This window comes from Mustela erminea, chromosome 3, assembly GCF_009829155.1.
Source record: "Mustela erminea isolate mMusErm1 chromosome 3, mMusErm1.Pri, whole genome shotgun sequence".
Taxonomy (NCBI): Eukaryota; Metazoa; Chordata; class Mammalia; order Carnivora; family Mustelidae; genus Mustela; species Mustela erminea.
Window position 1 is genome coordinate 79,537,564 of NC_045616.1, and position 20,328 is coordinate 79,557,891.

The following is a 20,328-nucleotide window of genomic DNA, read 5'->3' on the forward strand; positions in this document are numbered from 1 at the left end:
CATTCCTACAAGCACAAACTGTCAGTGGATGGAGATGGTACAATCTAGGTCAGGATGTAAGAAGTCTCTAGGTGATCCAAAATTCAAGGATAAGGCATTATGGTGCTTAGATGAACTTATTAACTACCATGTGACTTGTAATCAGAGGCTGGAATTTAAATCATAGTGCCATCACATACCACACCTCTATGACCTTGGGCAAATTATTTACTTCTTAAAAAACTCAGCTTTCTTGTGCCAAGTAAAGTGTCTACCCTGAGTTGCCATTTTGTTGATTAGATCTAAATTATATAAAGCGCTTAGCACAATGCCTGGCACACAGCAGTCACTTTAATAAATGATGATGGTCTCAGTAAGAGAATACTCGGAAAAAGATTTAGAACCACATTACGAAATGATCATTTAATGGAGGATTAGAGATAAACTTCAGATACCATAATAAAAAATATATATACTATTAAAAACTTTAATATTTTAAACCTTAAAACCCATGAAGTTCAGCAGAGTAAAGGCTCAAAGTAGAAAATTTTAATATTCTGTTGCAGAGATGTTTGACCTATGCATCATAGGTCATCATAGTTTGTGATTCATAAACTCAGTAAACGATCAGTCTTTAGTAATACCAGTTAAAAAGTATATATAACAAGTGTGAAAAATACAATTTTTCTTAAAATAGAGCTACAACCAGGGGTGCCTGGGCAGCTCAGTGGGTTAAAGCCTCTGCCTTCGGCTCAGGTCATGATCCCAGAGTCCTGAGATCGAGCCCCGCATCGGGCTCTCTGCTTAGTGGGGAGCCTGCTTTCTCCTCTCTCTCTGCCTGCCTCTCTGCCTACTTGTGATTTCTGTCTGTCAAATAAATAAATAAAAATCTTAAAAAAAAAAATAGAGCTACAAACAATAGCATTTTAAATATTCTTTTTTTTTTTTTTTAAGATTTTTTATTTATTTATTTGACAGAGAGAGAAATCACAAGTAGGCGGAGAGTCAGGCAGAGAGAGAGAGAGAAGCAGGCTCCCGCTGAGCAAAGAGCCCGATGCGGGGCTCGATCCCAGGACACTGAGATCATGACCTGAGCCGAAGGCAGCGGCTTAATCCACTGAGCCACCCAGGCGCCCCAGCATTTTAAATATTCTTATAATAATCTCTTATCTCTCTGAAGTCCAAGCTCATTTACTTTCATTTTTTAAAAAAGTTCAATGTAAATATCTAATTTGATAAATATCATTCACTATCATGATTCTCTATATAAACCAATCTTTTTGAAATGAGTAAAACATTTCTAAAATGGTCTCCCGTAGATACTCTTTTTTTCACTTCTTATAAATATTATTATTTCTTACATTCTCTCTGCCTTTATTTTTTCTTCTTAAAATTTCTGTTCAGTTGAGTAACAATTATTCTACAGTCTTTTAATGACTTTATTTAAAAAGACTGCTCATTAATCTGATTCATGCTGAAGCACAGCGTCTCACTGAGGTCAAGTCTATTATTAGAAATGCAATGATGGACAGCATTTTCAGCTCTGCTTTTAGTGGAATTAATATAATAAGCCTTTAGACTACTGACAAGAGATTAAAAAAAAAATTCACACAGATTTGACTTACTAGATCATCTGTGAAGTCATTACCATTCCATTTACTACCAAAAATTAAAAATAATGTATTATTCTTATTTAGTTAAAGAAATGCCATCCTGAGTATATTTCTTCTATCAAAAAGGAATGTACGGGGGCACGTGGGTGGGTCAATCGTTAAGCATCTGCCTTTGGCTCAGGTCATGATCTCAGGGTCCTGGGATCAAGCCCTACATCGGGCTCACTACTCAGCAGAAGGCCTGCTTCTCCCTCTCCTTCTCTCCCTGCTTGTGTTCCTGCTCTTGCTGTCTCTTTCTCTCTCTGCCAAATAAATAAATAAAATCTTAAAAAAAAGAAAGAAAGAAAGAAAGAAAGAAAGAAAGAAAGAAAGAAAGAAATGTATCTATACAGAATTTATACATACCTTCAAAGACATCTGTCATTTTGCAGATATGGGCAAATGTAGCTCCAGTTGCCCAGGTATATACTACATCCATTAAGTGAGGTTTGAATGAGCTTAGGTAAGTTTCCTCATCAATTTCCAGTTTGGCTTCTGCTGAAACTTTTGCAATCCTTTTAGCACATTCCTTTGAAGATAAAAGATTTACTTAAAATTTCTTCCTTAAAGTACTTGCGAACTTTTTTTCTTTAGGTTTCCAGAGCCAGAATTCCACAAGACTCCTTTTTCTTCTACATTCTTATGCCCAGTTTGGATACACTGTACTTCTAAGTAGTTACAGTGCCTTTTCCATTGCTAAGTGACCCAACTGTAATGTTTCCCCATTACAATGAATTAAGAAAAATTTATCAAGAGCATGATTTTCACCCAGTTAAAACTTTTTTTTTTAAAGAAACTCTTCATTAAAGTCATTTAAGAGTAGCATTTAACTAATCTCTAAGTCTTTCATTAACAGCAACCAAAAAAACCCTCAAAGACATTAATAACAAACAGACTGAAAAAGATACAAATCCCTACGGAAAAGTAATGCTTTTCCCTAATAATGCTTTAAAAAATATAAATCTTAATCTCCCCCTTCCCCGCCACACCGAGATATTTAGATTCATTCTATTTTCCTTGGTAATATAAAAGGTCAAAACTGCCTAGTCCTATACAAACTTCCCTGGTTCTAGAAGTTTAAAATTCTTAGTAATAAGGAATATAAAATGTTCCACTGAAGAGGCTCTTTTTATGATTCATTTCCCTCTCTTTCAGTGTCATATAGTTCATATTTCCCTCTCTTTCAGTCTAGTGTTAAAGGTAGATAAAATCAGTTCATGCTAAGAAAATCATAGAACATACAAATTCATTACTATAAGCTACTGGGCCTTTAAAGACCCAGGGATAATTAATTTCTTAGGAGAAAACATGTTTTAAAATTTTCTTGTAAAATACAATGGAAGAACATACAAAACCTTAAGCAAACTAATCCTAGTCCATTAAGATGTCATTCTTAATACCAAGGAAAACAATGCAGGACTGAGTTATTGATATCACCGATCTACACTACAGTGTTAAATCTACACTCACAATAACTCAATATAATTTATTACACTGGTGGGGGAGAATATTTAATTATTAAAGTAAAAATCACAAATGATGTTACCAACATAGCATTAAATGACAAGACTAACACCAAGTAACATACTTAACCTTGAAGGAAGTAGTCTCTGTGGAATGATAAATACTAGGATTAGACTGTCAAAAATGCTCATTTTACATATATTATTCATAAAGCATGAAGTTCAACATACTCATACCTGCATCTGACGAAGTGGTCCTGCTAACTGTTCCGTTAATTTGGGCATCTCACTAGACTACGAAAGAAAAGGATATAAAAACCCAAGTTTAAAATGTTTTCTATTGTAACAAAAAAAGTGTTCATATTATCTATTAATATCAAATAATAAGACCTTAGTTATTAACATTTAGAGTTTCTGATGACCTTGGCTGATGTAAGGAAAATTACCACTCCTTTCATCCTAAATTATATTATTATTATACCTCAGAGGAAAATATTACACTGCTAAATTTACAATATACGAGCTATTTTCTTTAACCACAAATGGAATGGTAAGAGCAAATACAATAAACACCCAAAGTAGTTTAGTTACATCAAAACTATTATAAACTATTTTATCACAGTTTTGGCTCCTAGGCAACTCTAATTCTGTGGAAACCAAAAATTGGGGATAAAGAACATTAAAAGTCGTGTTCTCAATTTTTATTTTACCCAGGTATTACTAACTAGGCAAATGAACTTGGACAAGTGGCTTGGATTCTGTGTGTTGGCTTCCTACCCTGTCAAAGAGAAAGAAAAGGTGAGATGCTCAAAACTCTATTCTGTTGTGATTAAAGACGGTTATTTGTGAACAAAGGCTGACAAAAGTAGCTTTACACAAAAACAAAATTATTACAAAAATGTTATGTATGTGTGTGAGAGACAGGATTTAAACAGGTAAATTCTCTTAAAAAGCTATTACAGGTTAGTTGCAACAGTTACACTTTTATTTTAAGCATCAATATTTATACAGGACTGGTTTTGCTGTGCATGTTTTATGTATATTACGTAATAATGACCTAGGCTCTGTATTATACCTGTCCGATTTTAAAAAAAAAAAGAAGAAAAACCATGATGAATGATGAAAAAACAAAATGGTCACCATGAACTCAACAATTCAGTTTATGAACTCAAGACTACTTAACATCTTTTATATTCTGTCCATCCATGGTCAACAGTTACTGACCACTTTTCTCTGGTCAATGTAAGTAGAAGACGCTGGTCCTGACAAAAATAAATGTTTTTTTACCAATGCTCTCTCACCAGGTGTTTATACAATTTGTTCCTTCATCTCTCCTTTAAAGTCTCAATTCAGATTTCACTCCCTTGGTGAGGGCTTTACTAATCACTTACTTAAAATAGTAACCCTATCCCAGTGTTTTCAATCTGCCTCCTCTGCTTCACTTTCCTCCAAAACCCTCATCACCATTTGACATAATCTGTGCATACTTTACTTCTTTATTGTTTACCTTCATCTACTAGCATATGATTATAAGGAAAGCAAAAATTCCTGCTGTATCTCTAGTGCCTAGATCTGGGCAGTACACACAGTAGATTTTTAATAAATATTGGTAGTTACATGATATTTATATTCTAAAGATCGTATTTAATCTTTAAATTACTTTTAATGATATAAAAAAGGCAGGGACACAGTTTTAGAAAGAACTCATTTTGAAAAAGAAATTAGTATATTAAGCAGACTTCTTCATATTTATAACAAGTATTTTACTATTAAGTTTAACCTTTCCATGTGGCTAGAAAACATTCTTCTAAAAGTATCAACAAAATTCCATATGATTTATAGTGTAATTTTCCATCTTGATGTTGAAAGGCACCACCACAAGAACTAATGACACTACATATAACACAGTGTGGTTTCACTGAACAAATCTTAATTAACCACATATAGCAACATCTTGCCCACAAATTTCAGAATAATGGTTTGGTTAAGTCCAACTCCTTTTAGGAAGTACATACTAGGTCTCAGAAAACAGGACTTTTTAAATTTTAATTATTATTTTTTAAGATTTTATTTATTTGACAGAGATCACAAGTAGGCAGAGAGGCAGATGAGAGAGAGCAGAGGAAGCAGGCTCCCTGCTGAGCAGAGAGCCCGATGTGGGGCTCGATCCCAGGACCCCGGGATCATGACCTGAGCTGAAGGCAGAGGCTTTAACCACTGAGCCATTCAGGTGCCCCAAAACAGGACTTTTATACTGCTACATTAAAAACTAAACAGAACAACAAATCCAAGAAATTAGCTATAAAACAAAGTCTGACATAGGAAGCAGAACACCAATCGTCAAATCATCTTCAAACTTAGGTCTTTTCAAACAGAATCTGATAGATATTCTTTTTGTTGTTGTTTTTTTTTTTAAGATTTTTATTTATTTATTTGACAGACAGATCACAAGTAGGCAGAGAGGCAGGCAAAGAGAGAGAGGAGGAAGCAGACTCCCCACTGAGCAGAGAGCCCAATGTGGGGCTCGATCCCAGAACCCTGGGATCATGACCTAAGCCGAAGGCAGAGGCTTTAACCCACTGAGCCACCCAGGTGCCCCCTGATAGATACTCTTAAAAATTATTCCAGAAATTAATGTAATACATTTTGAACCTAAGAAAAACAACAGCCAAACATAGTACTTTGTGAAGTAATGAATTCCTCATACGCAAATTACTTCACAGGTGCAGAGCTGGCATTCTCAGAGGAGTGTCAGTTGTTTCGGGATTATTGTCCTCTTTCTTATCATTGCCACTCTAGCAACGAATTCTAATCAGTAATCAGGGAGTGGAGAGAAAAGGTCCTACTTATTTCAACAAGTAATGTATTCAACCTGCTTCATAAATAAGGAAATAGTTAACAAACAGATAAATGGCAGAACTGAAAAAAGTTTGTCTTACACACAATTCATATGAAAGTTAAACTAAGTGTATGTGGTAAAAGATATAAAAATTTAGAAATTAGTATTAAATTATTTTTAGGGGGCAAATGTCTTTGTCTTCTTATTTTGTCTACTTCATCCACAATGAATAAAGTTCGAAATGTAAAACATGCATTTTACTTTTTAAACAGATCATACTGGTTTTTGGAATAAGGTAAAAGACAGATTAGTGTTTTTGTGGTGGGCCACTAAGCACTTCATTTTCTGATTTTTTTTAAAGATTTTATTTATTTATTTGGCAGAGAAAGAAAGAGATCCCAAATAGGCAGAGAGGCAGGCAGAGAGAGAGGGGGGCAAGTAGGCTCCCCACTGAGCACAGAGCTTGATGCAGGGCTTAATCCCAGGACTCTGAGATCATAACCTGAGTCAAAGGCAGAGGCTTAACCCACTGAGCCACCCAGATGCCCCCATTTTCTGATTTTTAAGAGTTGCTAAAAGCAAACTAACTACTCAATAAAAAAACTACTGCAAAACCAGCAATGAGAATCCATAGCCACTACCCTCAAACCTTACCTATGACAACTAAGACTTCAGCCACTCAGAAAATCAGTTGCTGACAAACTGTAAGTGACTCGTAATCTCACAAAACAAACAGGGTTGCTGGGGGGAGGGGGCTTAGGAGAAGGGGGTGGGGTTATGGACACTGGGGAGGGTATGTGCTAAGGTGAATGCTGTGAAGTGTGTAAACCTGGTGATTCACAGACCTGTACCACTGGGGATAAAAATATATGTTTATAAAAAATAAAAAATAAATAAAAAATAAAAAAAATAACAGATTCATATAATTTAAAACAGTATATGAGCAATAATAAGTTTTCTCTGACAACCATGTAACCACTGTGCTCACTGGCAAAAAGTCCTCAGAAAGAACTGGGAAAGGAGATACAGGCTTCTAGTTATGAAATAAATAAATCACAGGAATAAAGAGTACAGCATAAAAATACAGTCAATGCTATTATAATGGTCTGGTATGCTGCTAGATAGTAACTACACTTATGGTGAGTGTAGCATATATATATAAACTTGTAAAATCACTATGTTGTATACCAAAACTAATGCAATACTGTGTGTCAAGCATACTCAAAAAATACATTTTTTACTTTGTTAAAAAAAAAAAAAAAACAAAAAAACAAAGAAAATCAGCTGCTTCATAGTTATTCTCCATTACTGCGAGGAGAGATATTAATTTAACCTCACTACCCCCTTTTATTTTCACTCTTCTGCCTAATTTTATTTTCATTCTTTCATCCTCTTCTTTCTAGGACTATCTGACCAGAACAGAAGAAATTAAAGGCTTGGAATATGATTAACGACTATCCACAAATAAAATCTTATTTCACTATCCTTTCTGATAATATGTATTTAATTATTTAATATGCTCTTAGATATTTGTGTTAAAATAGTGATTTCTAACATTAGCCATAATATGTAAATACGAAACTTTTATAATTAAAAATACCCATAACAATATTTACATTACAGGATGTGTGAATTAGTAAGTAAGGTATGTTAAATCTATTAACTCACATTCTCTTGAAACACAAAGCAGCTAAGTAGTGCTGTTGCCTGTTCGGCACTCAGGTCATTGAAAAGGCCATTAAACATCATCTCAGTTAGAAGGAGCTCATCAGCACTAGATCACCACAAAAAAAAAGAGAATAATTTTTAAATGTCATAATATAAAAATACAAAATGTATACATATGTGCTTAAAATATAGAAAATTTTAAAATAAAATCTATTACTTGACCATAAGGAGGGATCAATGAGGAGTGACAACGATTTATTTAAGAAAATGGCAGGTCTTTATATTTTCCAATGTATCAATAATAAACGTAAAATGATTATTTCATGTAAAAATCCCATTCTAGGAAACACCAAAATGCAAATATTTACTGAAATAAGAAACTCCTTCTTAACTCTCAGTATTCCAGAAAAGATAGTCACCACCATTTTTCCTCTGGGTCTAAGGACCCATTTAACAGTTGTTTAATACTTTATAACACAAAGGGATAATGAAAAACAACTTCATTAGAAATCTTAAGAATTTACATGTAACCACAGGAGAGACACACTGCATTTCCATCACTGAGAATGTATATTACCAAGATGGCCAATGGTCTTTAAATGCAATGCTGCTCATCAACTGTCATCTGTGAATCTGGACAATATCCACGTAGTAATTACAATTCCAAATTTCAAATACATCTCCAATAGGTACTAGCTTATCACTACTTCCATTTTTCTCCTGCACTTAACATTATCCCAGCATACTGGCTGCAGATTTTAAATACATCTCTTTTTTTTTTTTTTTAAAGATTTTATTTATTTATTTGACAGACAGAGATCACAAGTAGGCAGAGAGGCAGGCAGAGAGAGAGAGAGGAGGAAGCAGGCTCCCCACTGAGCAGAGAGCCCTATGCGGAGCTCGATCCCAGGACCCTGAGATCATGACCTGAGCCGAAGGCAGTGGCTTAACCCACTGAGCCACCAGGCGCCCCTAAATACATCTCTTTTAAAGACTCTAGCTAATCATTATTTTTGGTTCCTCTTTTGAATCACCAAAAAACACTATTTTAAAAAACTTTCACAAGTTGTAATTTTGTGGAAAAGGAAGGCCATCCTCTTTGCTCTTTGACTGTACAACATTTTCATATTCAGGTTTATATTATAAAGATTAAAATGATCAATCCAACAGATTTTTTTTTAAATCTCTCCATCTATTTCTTAACAATTTCCTTGTATTTACAAATGTCTTTTGAAAACTATCAAGGACAACTTAGCAAACAAATCATAAAAGACTATTGTCACAAGTCCTTTTAGTAAAATGGAATGGTCCAAGTTCTTAGCACAAAACATTACATAACTCCTGCTTTCTGAACAGAAAGGAAAGTAAAATAATCTTAAAATTTTCTTTTTGTCTTTAGAGATACATTATTCACTTATTGATTCTTCACAGTTCGAGAATTTACCTTACAGTCTAAGATTTTGCTGTATGATTAATTTCATCATCATCACTGTTAACTTCTGATTTGTGTAATAATCACAAAATATCTTTACTGTTTTCTCTCTGCCATCATGGATGGGAAACAAAAAAATCTGAATGCTCAACTATGCTCAATGGAAGCTACAAAAGACTACAAAGATAGTGTTTCTAGAATTCTGTAATCAAGGTTCCACAATGCACTTTACATTTATAAAAGGGTTTAATAGACCCATTTGATAATTTCGAGGGTGTTACCGCTATTTAAAAAAAACAAGCTAACTTTTATTTTTTGACTTCTAAAAAAAGAATAAAGTCACAAGCTATCAATCTTTAAGAGTAAAAAACTCAATTTGGGTTCCTGGTGGTAAAATGAGAGTTAAGTCAAAGAGGACAACACAAATAATGCCAGAGTACTTCAAGAACTACATATTACTACATACTCGCCGCTAAGGTGGGAGGCAGAGAAGAAACAACAGTAATCGCAGGAGAGTGATCTAACAGGTTATACGGGCAATTATGAAAAAAAGCTGGGGAGCTTAAAATAAGATTAGAGAAATTCACAGGAAGTTTCAGAGGATGTAGGAAAAAATATGTAGGAATTGGATTTGGGGTAGGAGTGAGGAAAGGTCATTGCTGAGAGAAAAATATGTGTGGGATGTAGCTAGAGAGGAAAGGGCAGTAACACATTAAATTATGGCATTTATTCTAAAAGCAATAGGGAAAAACAGAGACTTTCACCAAAACAATGAAATTACAGGATCTGTGCTTTGAAAAGAATACTGGGAAAGCAGTAAAAAGAACTCTATCTTGAGTCTTCATAATCTCTATAATCAAAAAAGAGGGTTTCTGCAGTACTCTAAGCAAGAAATAATGAAGGCACATTAGTCAGTAGGAAGATTAAAAAGGGCAGAGACAGAGGAAACAGGAAGACCGTAAGAGAGAGAGAAAGAAAGGAGAGGAGTCTAGGATGTTTTTGCTGTTGGTGGCTGGGTCTTATTCAGCAGAGGGAGAAGCAAATACTGGGGGAAAGGTAACATTCTTTTATTCATGTTTTCTCTCTCACTCTCTCTCTAGTCTTATATTAGAATAAAATCAATACTATTCTCCCAAGACTAAATTCAGCTGCAGATACCCAAATTTTCTGTTAATTGTAAAATAGTATATAATATCACAAAGAAGTAATTCCAATAACAGTAATTTTAGCATATGAATTAGTAAACTGGTGCTGTGGCCTAACTTTAGACCTGGGTAAATTATTAACCTTGTGGAGCCTATAATTCTTTAATTACAAAGTAGGAAAGCAGGTTTAAGGAAAACAGGAAGCTGACATGCCAAATCTAACTTGAACAAATGATATATTTGGCTCACACACTGACTAAAAAAAAATATTCTCAATTAGTTTGTGAACAATTAAAAACCAAGGGATTTCACCTAAAATTCTGGATTTTTGGCTTTTCTAAAGATCTGTGATCACATTGCTCTGTAATAATTGGGGCTGAGTAGTTGCTGCCCCCTTTTGTTGACAAAGAATTGTTCTAGTTTACCACACAATCTCCTGGCCCCTGGGGACATAAGTTCTTAACATATGAACTAAACTATCAATAAGAATAATATGAGTAAGTCTTTCCCAAAAACGTCTGAAACCATATACAAGTCTATAATTCCCCAGGCCCATCCATTAGGGCCATGGTGAAAACCTAAGAAACTGTTTCAAAGACCTCTTTTATTAACTCAGTAAGAATAATGGTTTTAACGATGGACAAAACAACAGTATCTTCAGGTTAACGGAAATCACATAAAATCCTGAGCCAGAACCATTCAATATGCCCTTCCTGAATTTCTGGCCCACAGAAACCAGCAGAAATAATGAAATGACTGCTGTGGTTTCAAGGCATTTATACTATGTCAAAAGATCACCAAAATGGACAATACCTTATAGCCAGTTTTATGCCGTGGCCTATAATATGCTATGCTGTAATTCCATGTTTCTTAGCCCAAAACTTTAATATCATCTCCTATACAAAGAATAATGGTTATTAGACTAAGTTTAATAAAAGTGGGAAAGTGTTTAAAATTGTAAAAAATAATTAAGTACACAAAACTGTGATCATGAATATGTAAAAATACACAATGCATTAAAATAAAGAAAAAAGAAAATGCATCCGAATGCTAATAGCATTTGTATTAAATAGTGGGATGGAAGAGATTCTTTTAATGCTCTTTTCCTAACTGTATCATCAAAAACTGCATTTACTATGGAAGGTACTTTACTAACTTAAAATTTATTTTTTAAGGTTTTATTTACTTATTTGAGAGAGAGCCAGCGAGCAAGAGAACGCGCGTGCGTGCGCACGCGCACAAGCAGGGGGAGTGGCACACAGAGGGAGAGAGAGAAGCAGGCTCCCCGCTGAGCAGAGAGCCCAATGGGGCTCGATCAAGGACCCTGACATCATGACCTGAGCCAAAGACAGACGGTTAACCAACTGAGCCACCCAGGCACCCCCAAAACTTTTTATTTTTAAGACAGCTCTTTTTTCCTGAAAGATTTATAGTCCTTGTATAAAAATATCATCCAATTTTAAAATCCGTTTTCTAGAACAACCAGTTTTTACCTGCTTATCTCACAAGCCACTCGTCCTTTCATCTCTATGACATCAGAAGAAGTAGCAAATCCCAGCCTCCTTAAAACACGTTTGCGACATTTGAGCTCATCCATTTGTAGGACGGTTCTTGCTTTCTTTAGTTCTCGCTTTGCAGATTTAATATCTATTGCAATCTAAGGCACATAAAAGTATAAGGTTAGTTCAATAAAGTAAACAAAGTACAATGAGATTTATTCATTTTAAAATATAAAAATAGGGGCGTCTGGGTGGCTCAGTGGGTTAAAGCCTCTGCCTTGGGCTCAGGTCGTGATCCCAGGGTCGAGCCCCAAATTGGCTCTCTGCTCAGCAGGGAGTCTGCTTCCCCTTTCTCTCTCTGCCTGCCTCTCTGACTACTTGTGATCTCTGTCAAATAAATAAAAAAATCTTTTTAAAAAATGTTAAAATATAAAATACTAAAATAATTAAAAATTTAAAAAAATGTATTTTTGAAGATTTATTTGAGACAAAATATGTGTGCACAAGTGGGGGTAGGGGCAGAAAGAGAAACTCAGATTCTACACGGAGTATGGAACCAACGCAGAGTTTGATCCCACCACCCCAAGACCATGACCCAAGCCAAAATCAAGAGACAGGTGTTCCGGGGCACCTGGGTGGCTGAGTTGTTAAGTGTCTGCCTTCGGCTCAAGCCAAGGTCCCAGGGTCCTGGGATGGTGCCCCGCATCAGGCTCCCTGCCTGGTGGGAAGCCTGCTTCTCCCTCTCTCAATTCCCCTGCTTGTATTTCCTCTCTCGCTATGTCTCTATCAAATAAATAAATAAATAAAATCTTTAAAAAAAAAAAAAAAAAGAGAGAGAGAGAGACAGGCATTCAACCAACTGAGCCACTCAGGCACCCTAGAAAATATTTTATAAGGATACCTTGCAAGGATACTTGGAGCTCCTTAACTTTTGTAGGATATTACACAAGAGGAATGATATATGTATCTGTAGTAATTAAACACCAGTAAAAATGTTATATATATGGAAATATAAAACATCCAGGTGAAAATTTTAAGGCAAAGCAGGGAAGAAATTTAGGAGTTGTTTAAAGTTTAAGAATTGGGGAATACAGCATGGTTTTCTTGCTTAAATGAGGAGCAAGGAGAAAGATCTACAAGAAGGAGTGAGTTGGAAAGCCATCAGCTAGAGAAGGTAACCTGCTAGAGGTTGAGAAAGTCAGTGGTAAATTAGGATAGGCTCTCCCAGACAAGATATGACAAGTAATCATGCTTCCAAAGCAGCATCAGCTCCAGCTTTTCATCCTTTGGAAATCAGGGGTAGCTTAGAGAACAGCAAAGATGTTGAAATAAGAGTCTTATTTCTTGTTTACCAATATTTCCCCCTTGACATCCTGAGAAATATTTCTTCTCTTTGCCTTCTAATTGTATCACAAAGCTGTTCAAGCTAGAAACAGCTTTAGCCAAGAGAATAAGGTCTTTATTCTATACTTTAAAAGGAAAACATATTTTTAGGTCATGCTCCAGAATGGGTAAGTTTTAAAATTCAGTTAATCAGTAAATACTACCTATTTTCTAACTAGGATAAGAATATCACACAGTACAGTAGCAAGAAAATAATGAATTCCTAAGACTGTGGATTAACTTCAGAAAAACACCGACAAAAAGAAAATTCTAGGGACTTAGAAGTTGAAATTCAAAGACTCTAGAATTTTACATGATTTATTAGGCTTCAATTGAGTAGAAATGATAAAGGCAATGACCATGGTCAGTAATGGATATTTACAGACAGCTAACTATGTACCCTACTTCTGGTGCTTTACATTATTTCACTTCATTCCTATAGCAATTGTGTAAGGTAGGTAACTAACACTAAATGTTTACCAACATAAAAATCTGAGACAGACAGAGATTACTAAGTATACTGGTCAAGATCAGAGCTAGTGAGTAATAAAGATGGGATTCAAAACCACCCTGTCAGCCTTCAGAATCCAATCCCTTAATGATTACTTATTTATTTTTTTTTAAAAGATTCTATTTATTTGACAGAGAGAGATCACAAGTAGGCAGAGGGGCAGGCAGAGAGAGAGGAAGGGAAGCAGGCTCCCCAGGGAGCAGAGAGCCGTTGATCCCAGGACCGTGGGATCATGACTTGAGCTGAAGGCAGACATTTAATTGACTGAACCACCCAGGTGCCCCTACCTCATTTCTTCTTTTATAAGATTTTACTTACGTATTTGCCGGGGAGAGAGAGCACAAGTAGGCAGAGCAGCAGGGAGAGGTAGAGGGAGAAGCAGGCACCCTGCTGAGCTGAGAGCCAGATGCAGGACTTGATCCTAGAACCCTGGGATCATGATCTGAGCTGAAGTCAGACATCTAATCAACTGAGCCACTCATGAGCCTCCCTTTTTTTTTTTTTTTTTAAATGTCCATGTTGATTTCCATGATATGTAGAAGTCACACATCTAATTCCCTACTGATGAAATGCTGAGGTTATTTTTATATAAATTCACTTTTTCGGACAATGCTACAAGAACATGCATGTACTACCTCACACTTTGGAGTCTTAATTCCTAGAAGGAGGAAAGCTTGCTCAAAAGGTATGAATACTTAAAATGGTTAGAGTTGAAGGATTAGATTTTTGAAGACTTCTTAGGTAGGGCTAAGGGATGTGAAATTTATCCTATAGTCACTCGGAGGCCATAAAAAGACTGGTTTCTGCCCTCCCTCCCCCCTGTTAACTCTGTAGTTTTCTCTCATTGTAAAATATTCTATAGTACATTACAGACAACTGGGGAGAAAAAAAAAAAAAGAAGGAAAAAACAGTTACTATAATCTCATTCCCCACATACCACCACTTCAGGTTTTACTTTTAGTCTTTTTGGTATATGTTTTTATTTGTGCTAAATTGTAATCACATTCTACATTGATATCAGCATTTAATGCACCTACACAAGCATTTTTCTATGTACTGCTGAGTTTTCATAGCAAGTCACTAAGGCCTTTTTCAGTTATGTCTGAGTAACTTAGATAATGTCACTCTCTGTGGCTTCGTACCGCCTTCTCTGTGGATGCTTTCTATTCAGCAATTCAACCAGGCTCAAGAGTCTGTTCTTATGTTGTGGACCTGTTCAGGATGACTCTCTGGCAGCAACACAGAAGTAAATGAAGCAGGGAAGGAGCTAATGGAATGGTAGTGAGAGATGAAAAGGCCAGGATACCAAGTGAGGATCCTTGAACAAGTTACTAAAGCTTTTTGTGTCTCCATTTCCTTCCTGGTGGACCAGAGCATTGTGCACTATATGTTCGCTGCCCACGTGGTAAGAGGCCCCATTATGTTAGTTCACAGAAAGCTAGAAAGAATGCTGTAAAACTGTGAATTAAACCATCCTATTCTGTTAAGCCAACAAGTTTCCACTCCCAAGCATGTTCAGTAAGTAGCAGCGATCATTTGGGATATGGGAGAGTGTAAGTAAGCTAAAATGAAATACCTGACCCTAAGGAGCTTAAAATAATGATCTTTGAAACAGGAAAACAAAGGTGGTTAAGTGGTTCAAGATAAAAGCTGAAAAAGCTAATAGTAAGGAGATGTTAAGTTTCAGGGAGAAAGTGACACTTCTATAGTACAAAAGATTCTAGTTGAAGAGAAGTGGGTAATGGAAAGGAATGTGTTCACTTTGAAAAACTTTCCCTAAATTCATTATTCACCATGGCTCTAAGAATGCTTTTCTGGTTACAGACTACAGCTAATTACTCTAAAAAGCTAAACTACTGGGACGCTTGGGTGGCTCAGTTGTTAAGCCTCTTCTTTCGGCTCAGGGCACAATCCCAGGATCCTGGCCTCCAGCACTGCATGGGTTCCTTGCTTGGCTGGAAGCCTGCTTCTCCCTTGCCCACTCCCACTGCTTGTGTTCCCTCTCTCGCTGTGTGTCTGTCAAATAAATAAATAAAATCTTTAAAAAAAAAAAAAAAAGCCAAACTGTTACAACTTCTTACCACTAGGAACGTTATAATCAAAAACACAGAGGATAATAAGCATTGGTGAGAATATGGAGAAATAAAAATTTTCATAAATCACTGGTGAGAATGTAAAGTGGTACAGCCACTTTGGAAAAAAACTTGACAGTTTCTCAAAGGTTAAACACAGACTTACTATATGACCCAGCAATTCTACCCAATTCCACCTAAAAGAAATAAAAACATATCCACACAAACCTTGTACATAAATGTTGGTAGTAGAATTATTCATAATAGCCAAAAAGTGGAAAAACCCCAAATGTCTATCAACTGATGAACTGTTAAACAAAATGTAGAATATCCATAAGTGGAATATTTTTCCCCCTTAAAGGGGAATAAAGTACTAATTCATGCTACAACATGGATGGACCTTGAAGACATGTAGTAAAGAGAACAGACACAAAAGGCCACATACTGCAGGATATTATTTTTATGAAATATCCAGAAAAAGCAAAACCATAGAGGCAGAAAGATTTATAGTTGCCAGGATCTGTGAGATGGGAGAAATAGGAAGTGACTGCTAATTGGTATGAGGTTTCTTTTTGGGGTGATGGAAGCTCTGGAATTGGACAGTGGTATGGTTGCAGTTCTTTGTGAATATGCTACAAACCACTGTATATTTTAAAAGAGCGAATCTATTGCTATATGAATTGTATTACATTAAAAAAAACTGTGAAGAAAACCCATCAAACACCAAATTAAAATGATTTTTATCTTATTTTGCTGATAAGAATTGATAGTCTCCTTAAAAGATAAGCTATTTCCCTGTTTTAGCTGACGAAACCAGTAGGAAAGGAAAATAAAAAAAACAAATATTCAATAATTTAGTGAAATACATAAGATTTTATGATAAAAAATATTTCTGCCATACCTGTGCTTTTTTTTCACAAAGTGTATACACAGTTTCCAAATTTGGGTCATTGTGAAGTGGATGAGAATACATTCTATGCTCAAAAGCCTCCACTTTCTGGATAACTTTTTTCAGCCCTTGATCCTGAATGCCCATATCATCAATAGGATCTAATAAAGGAACACCATCAGGAAAACGTTTCTGAACTTCCTACAACAAAAAATTTAAAATTATTTTTTTCATTTTATAGACAAGATTAGTTAAGAGTAAATAAATATTTCCTTCTGTTTTTCTATGCACAAAGAGAAACATGCACTTAAAAATGCACCTCAAGTGGAGCTCAATATTACATGCATATGTTTTTGAAAATTCCTTCTAAATTGCTGTACTACGATTTACTGATATAGGGATGTGTAAAATTTATTAATAACTCCAGTACTTAGAATTCAATAGTTCTGAATGTGGCACAACTTATGGATAAACACATAATTGTATCTTTAGGTTGTTATAACCTCTTATTGTTATAAATAATGCTGTATTTAACAACCCAACTATAAACTGTTTTTAATTTTCTCACGATTTCTTTGGCTGCTTCCTAGGGGTGCACTATGGAGTGGGAAGACATAAATTTTTTAAAGGGTTCCAGATCCCTATAAAAAAAAAAATTTTTTTTTAAACATGATTTATAACGAGCATGTGTGTTCAGAGAAGGGATAGGTCACTGTAGAGGCTAGTATCCCCCTGAGGCTCCTTCAGGGTCTTCAATAGGCCTTAAAGGTAAAATAGGATTTAGTATGTTAGGGATGAAAAAAAAAAGGTTATCCACATAAAGTTCTGTAAAACTGTCATGAGAATTCTTCAATTCAGATAGCCTGGCTATCTATGGACCACAGCTTATTCCCACTCTAATGAAAGCATCCTGTTTATCTATCTGTTTTCTCAAATTCTAGTACAGAGCCTTTGCAGCACAGTAAATATTAATCCAAGTATTTGTTGACTAAATAAATGACAAAATTCCTTTTCTTCCCCTACTGGAAAATAAAATTCTAGAATGTCATAATTTTTCCTACTGAAAATAAAACTATTTCATTTATTTATTAGCTACACTAAAAAATGTTTAAAAGTCCTGGCATATGATTTTATACATAATATTCTTAATACAGTCTAGTTATTTTCACTCAACAAATAATAAAGCAAAATATATTTTGTATAGGGGCGCCTGGGTGGCTCAGTGGGTTAAAGCCTCTGCCTTCGGCTCAGGCCATGATCCCAGGATCCTGGGATCGAGCCCCATGTTGGGCTCTCTGCTCCGCAGGGAGCCTGCTTCCTCCACTCTCTCTCTCTGCCTGCCTCTCTGCCTACTTGTGGTTTCTCTCTCTCTGTCAAATAAATAAAATCTTAAAAAAAAAAAAAAAAAAAATATATATATATATATATATAGTATAAAACAGTAGCCATGTTTTCCTCCATGAGATCTCCTTTAGTAACTTGTTGGTATATTCAAGAAGTGGACAATCTACACAAAGATCTGCTATTGTATTTTATTAAAAATGACACTTTATTAAAAGTATTAAAGTGTCATTAAAAATGACACTTTATTAAAAATGCCACTGACAGCAGTGTTTATAGTTTTTTTTAAAGAAAGCGATACACTTTAAAGCATTTAAGTTGTCTTGCTATAAATCCTACTTATATTTACATAAAATTTATATTTAAATTTGTAAAATTAACACACGCACCTGTATTGATTTTAAAACACTCTGTCTATTATCCACTGGTCGAAGGTCTTTAGGAATGTAAAGCCTAACACTGCTGATGGCAGATAGAAGGTGTACCAAAACTGGAACAACCTACCAAGAAAAAGTTAAAGAACACTACAATTAAAAATGCACATTTTCAATCTCTGCCATTTCCTAAATTTAGCTTGAATCCTTAAAATGAAGCTGCATTCAGTTTGTGACACACGTAATAGTTGATAATAATAATCACTGTGGAAGCTTTTATCTTATTAGAAGCTATAACTGAAAACTAAAGAGTAATTCAACCTCTAAATAACAAGCAAATAAATGGTACCTAAACAGAAGTTATTCCTGCAATACAGAATTCATTTTTACCTCCTCATTTACTGGCATTTTTTGAACACCTTAAAGTATAACAGCCCTACAAAGGAAGGAAAGACTCCTGGTATACCTTTAGATGGCCAAGTAAGGTTCATGTAAGCTCTGGATGGGCCAGAATGAAGAGCAGATGAAAAAAGTATTTCAACCAGAAGAAATAGTATACTCCATTAGACATAACAAAGAATCACCTATCTTCAAACTAACTTTAATGCTTTCTCCTGACAAAAATACCCTTCCCTCACCATCAAATATGACATTTTGCTTCCTTTAAGTATGCTTCCTTTAAATGAGGGCATCTGTACACTGAGAAGTTAATACTTTCAAAGTCCAAATTCATACTTTAGTAAATACTATTTATTAAATATTATTAAATATTAATGAATATTAAATATTAAACAAGTGTCAACAAATCTGTATCTACCAAAACTAAAATATTAGCACAGATCATACTCAATAACCAAAGAGAAAAGGTATCTGTCAAGTGTTAATAAGTGAAAAAGATGAAGAATGAAAAAATAGAGAATGCCATTTAAAGGGGATAACCACAACTTCTTATTTGAAAATGACCAAAACAGCAATACAACAAACTGTCCATTTTATTTTCTCAACTGTTAACAGCTTGCCATATGTGCTTTTTCTCTTTCCGGATAAGATTTTGGGGGGGTTTTGGAGGGTGTGTTTTTTCTTTCTGCCTTCCTTGTTCCTCCTCTTAATTTAACCATTTGAAATTAATTTTCAGGTAACATGTTACTTCACCTTACCAACAAATACTTTATCATGTGTCTTCTAAGAACAAGCACATTCTCCTGCATAGTCACATATATCATAAAAATTTAACAATAATACATTATCATCTAATATATAGTTCATATTCAAATTCCCCCAAACAGCTCATTAATGTCCTTTATGGATACTACTACCACCACCACCACTTTCAGATCTAGCATCCAGCCAAGGATCATTTATTGCATTTAGCTGTCAGGTCTCCTTAATCTTTTAAAATCCAGAATATTCCCCACCTTTTTTGTTTTTATGGGTTTTACACAGTCATATAATTTCAAAGGTAAAAGTTACAAAAACAGAATAAAGAGCTCCTATATGCCTGTATTCAGATTCACCATTTATTTACATTTGCCCCATGTGCTTTATCATTCTCCCTCCACACACACACACACCACAGTCACAATACAAGTATTAAATAGGGAAATTTAATGTTGATATGATATTGTTTTATCTATGGTCCATATTAAAATTTCACCTACTTCCCCAATACTATCTTTTATACTACCCTCCTTCCCTCCCACCATTCCATGCTCCAAACTAGGATGATGAATTAAATTCAGTTGTCATAATTCTTTATTCTACTTTAATCTGGAACACTTCTCAGTTTTTCTGTGCTGCTCAGGCTACTGATGTTTTTGAATGAGCTAGTTGTTTTGTAGAATGCCTCTGAATTTGAGTTTGTCTTATAAGGAATCATCAGATTCGGGGTACGCATTTTTGGCAGAGGTGATGTTTTCTGTTCTTCTCATCCACCGATCAACATTACTGGTGATACTAACTCTTAATTCAGGTGGTTATCTCTAGCATTTTCTACTGTAAAGTTACTACTCTCCCCTTTACAATTAATAAGAAATTCAGGGGTAGACTCATACTTTGTAAATATCCCATTCCTCACTAAATTT

The 20,328-nt window shown here is 35.1% G+C and overlaps 1 protein-coding gene across 2 annotated transcripts in view; it reads right to left on the minus strand.

Moving 5' to 3' along the window:
• MTREX (Mtr4 exosome RNA helicase) overlaps window positions 1–20,328 on the minus strand; it is a 99,467-nt gene that overhangs the window by 7,989 nt on the left and 71,150 nt on the right. For both annotated transcript variants that reach the window (XR_004284008.1, XM_032336229.1), the window contains exons 20-25: window positions 18,263–18,373; window positions 16,545–16,733; window positions 11,672–11,835; window positions 7,602–7,707; window positions 3,332–3,388; window positions 1,998–2,160 (exon numbers count right to left, since the gene is read on the minus strand). Coding sequence is in view for 1 of the 2 variants with exons in the window: in XM_032336229.1 (XP_032192120.1) it covers window positions 1,998–2,160; window positions 3,332–3,388; window positions 7,602–7,707; window positions 11,672–11,835; window positions 16,545–16,733; window positions 18,263–18,373 (790 nt within the window). In the remaining variant the exon portion in view is untranslated. The remainder of the gene's footprint in view (window positions 1–1,997; window positions 2,161–3,331; window positions 3,389–7,601; window positions 7,708–11,671; window positions 11,836–16,544; window positions 16,734–18,262; window positions 18,374–20,328) is intronic.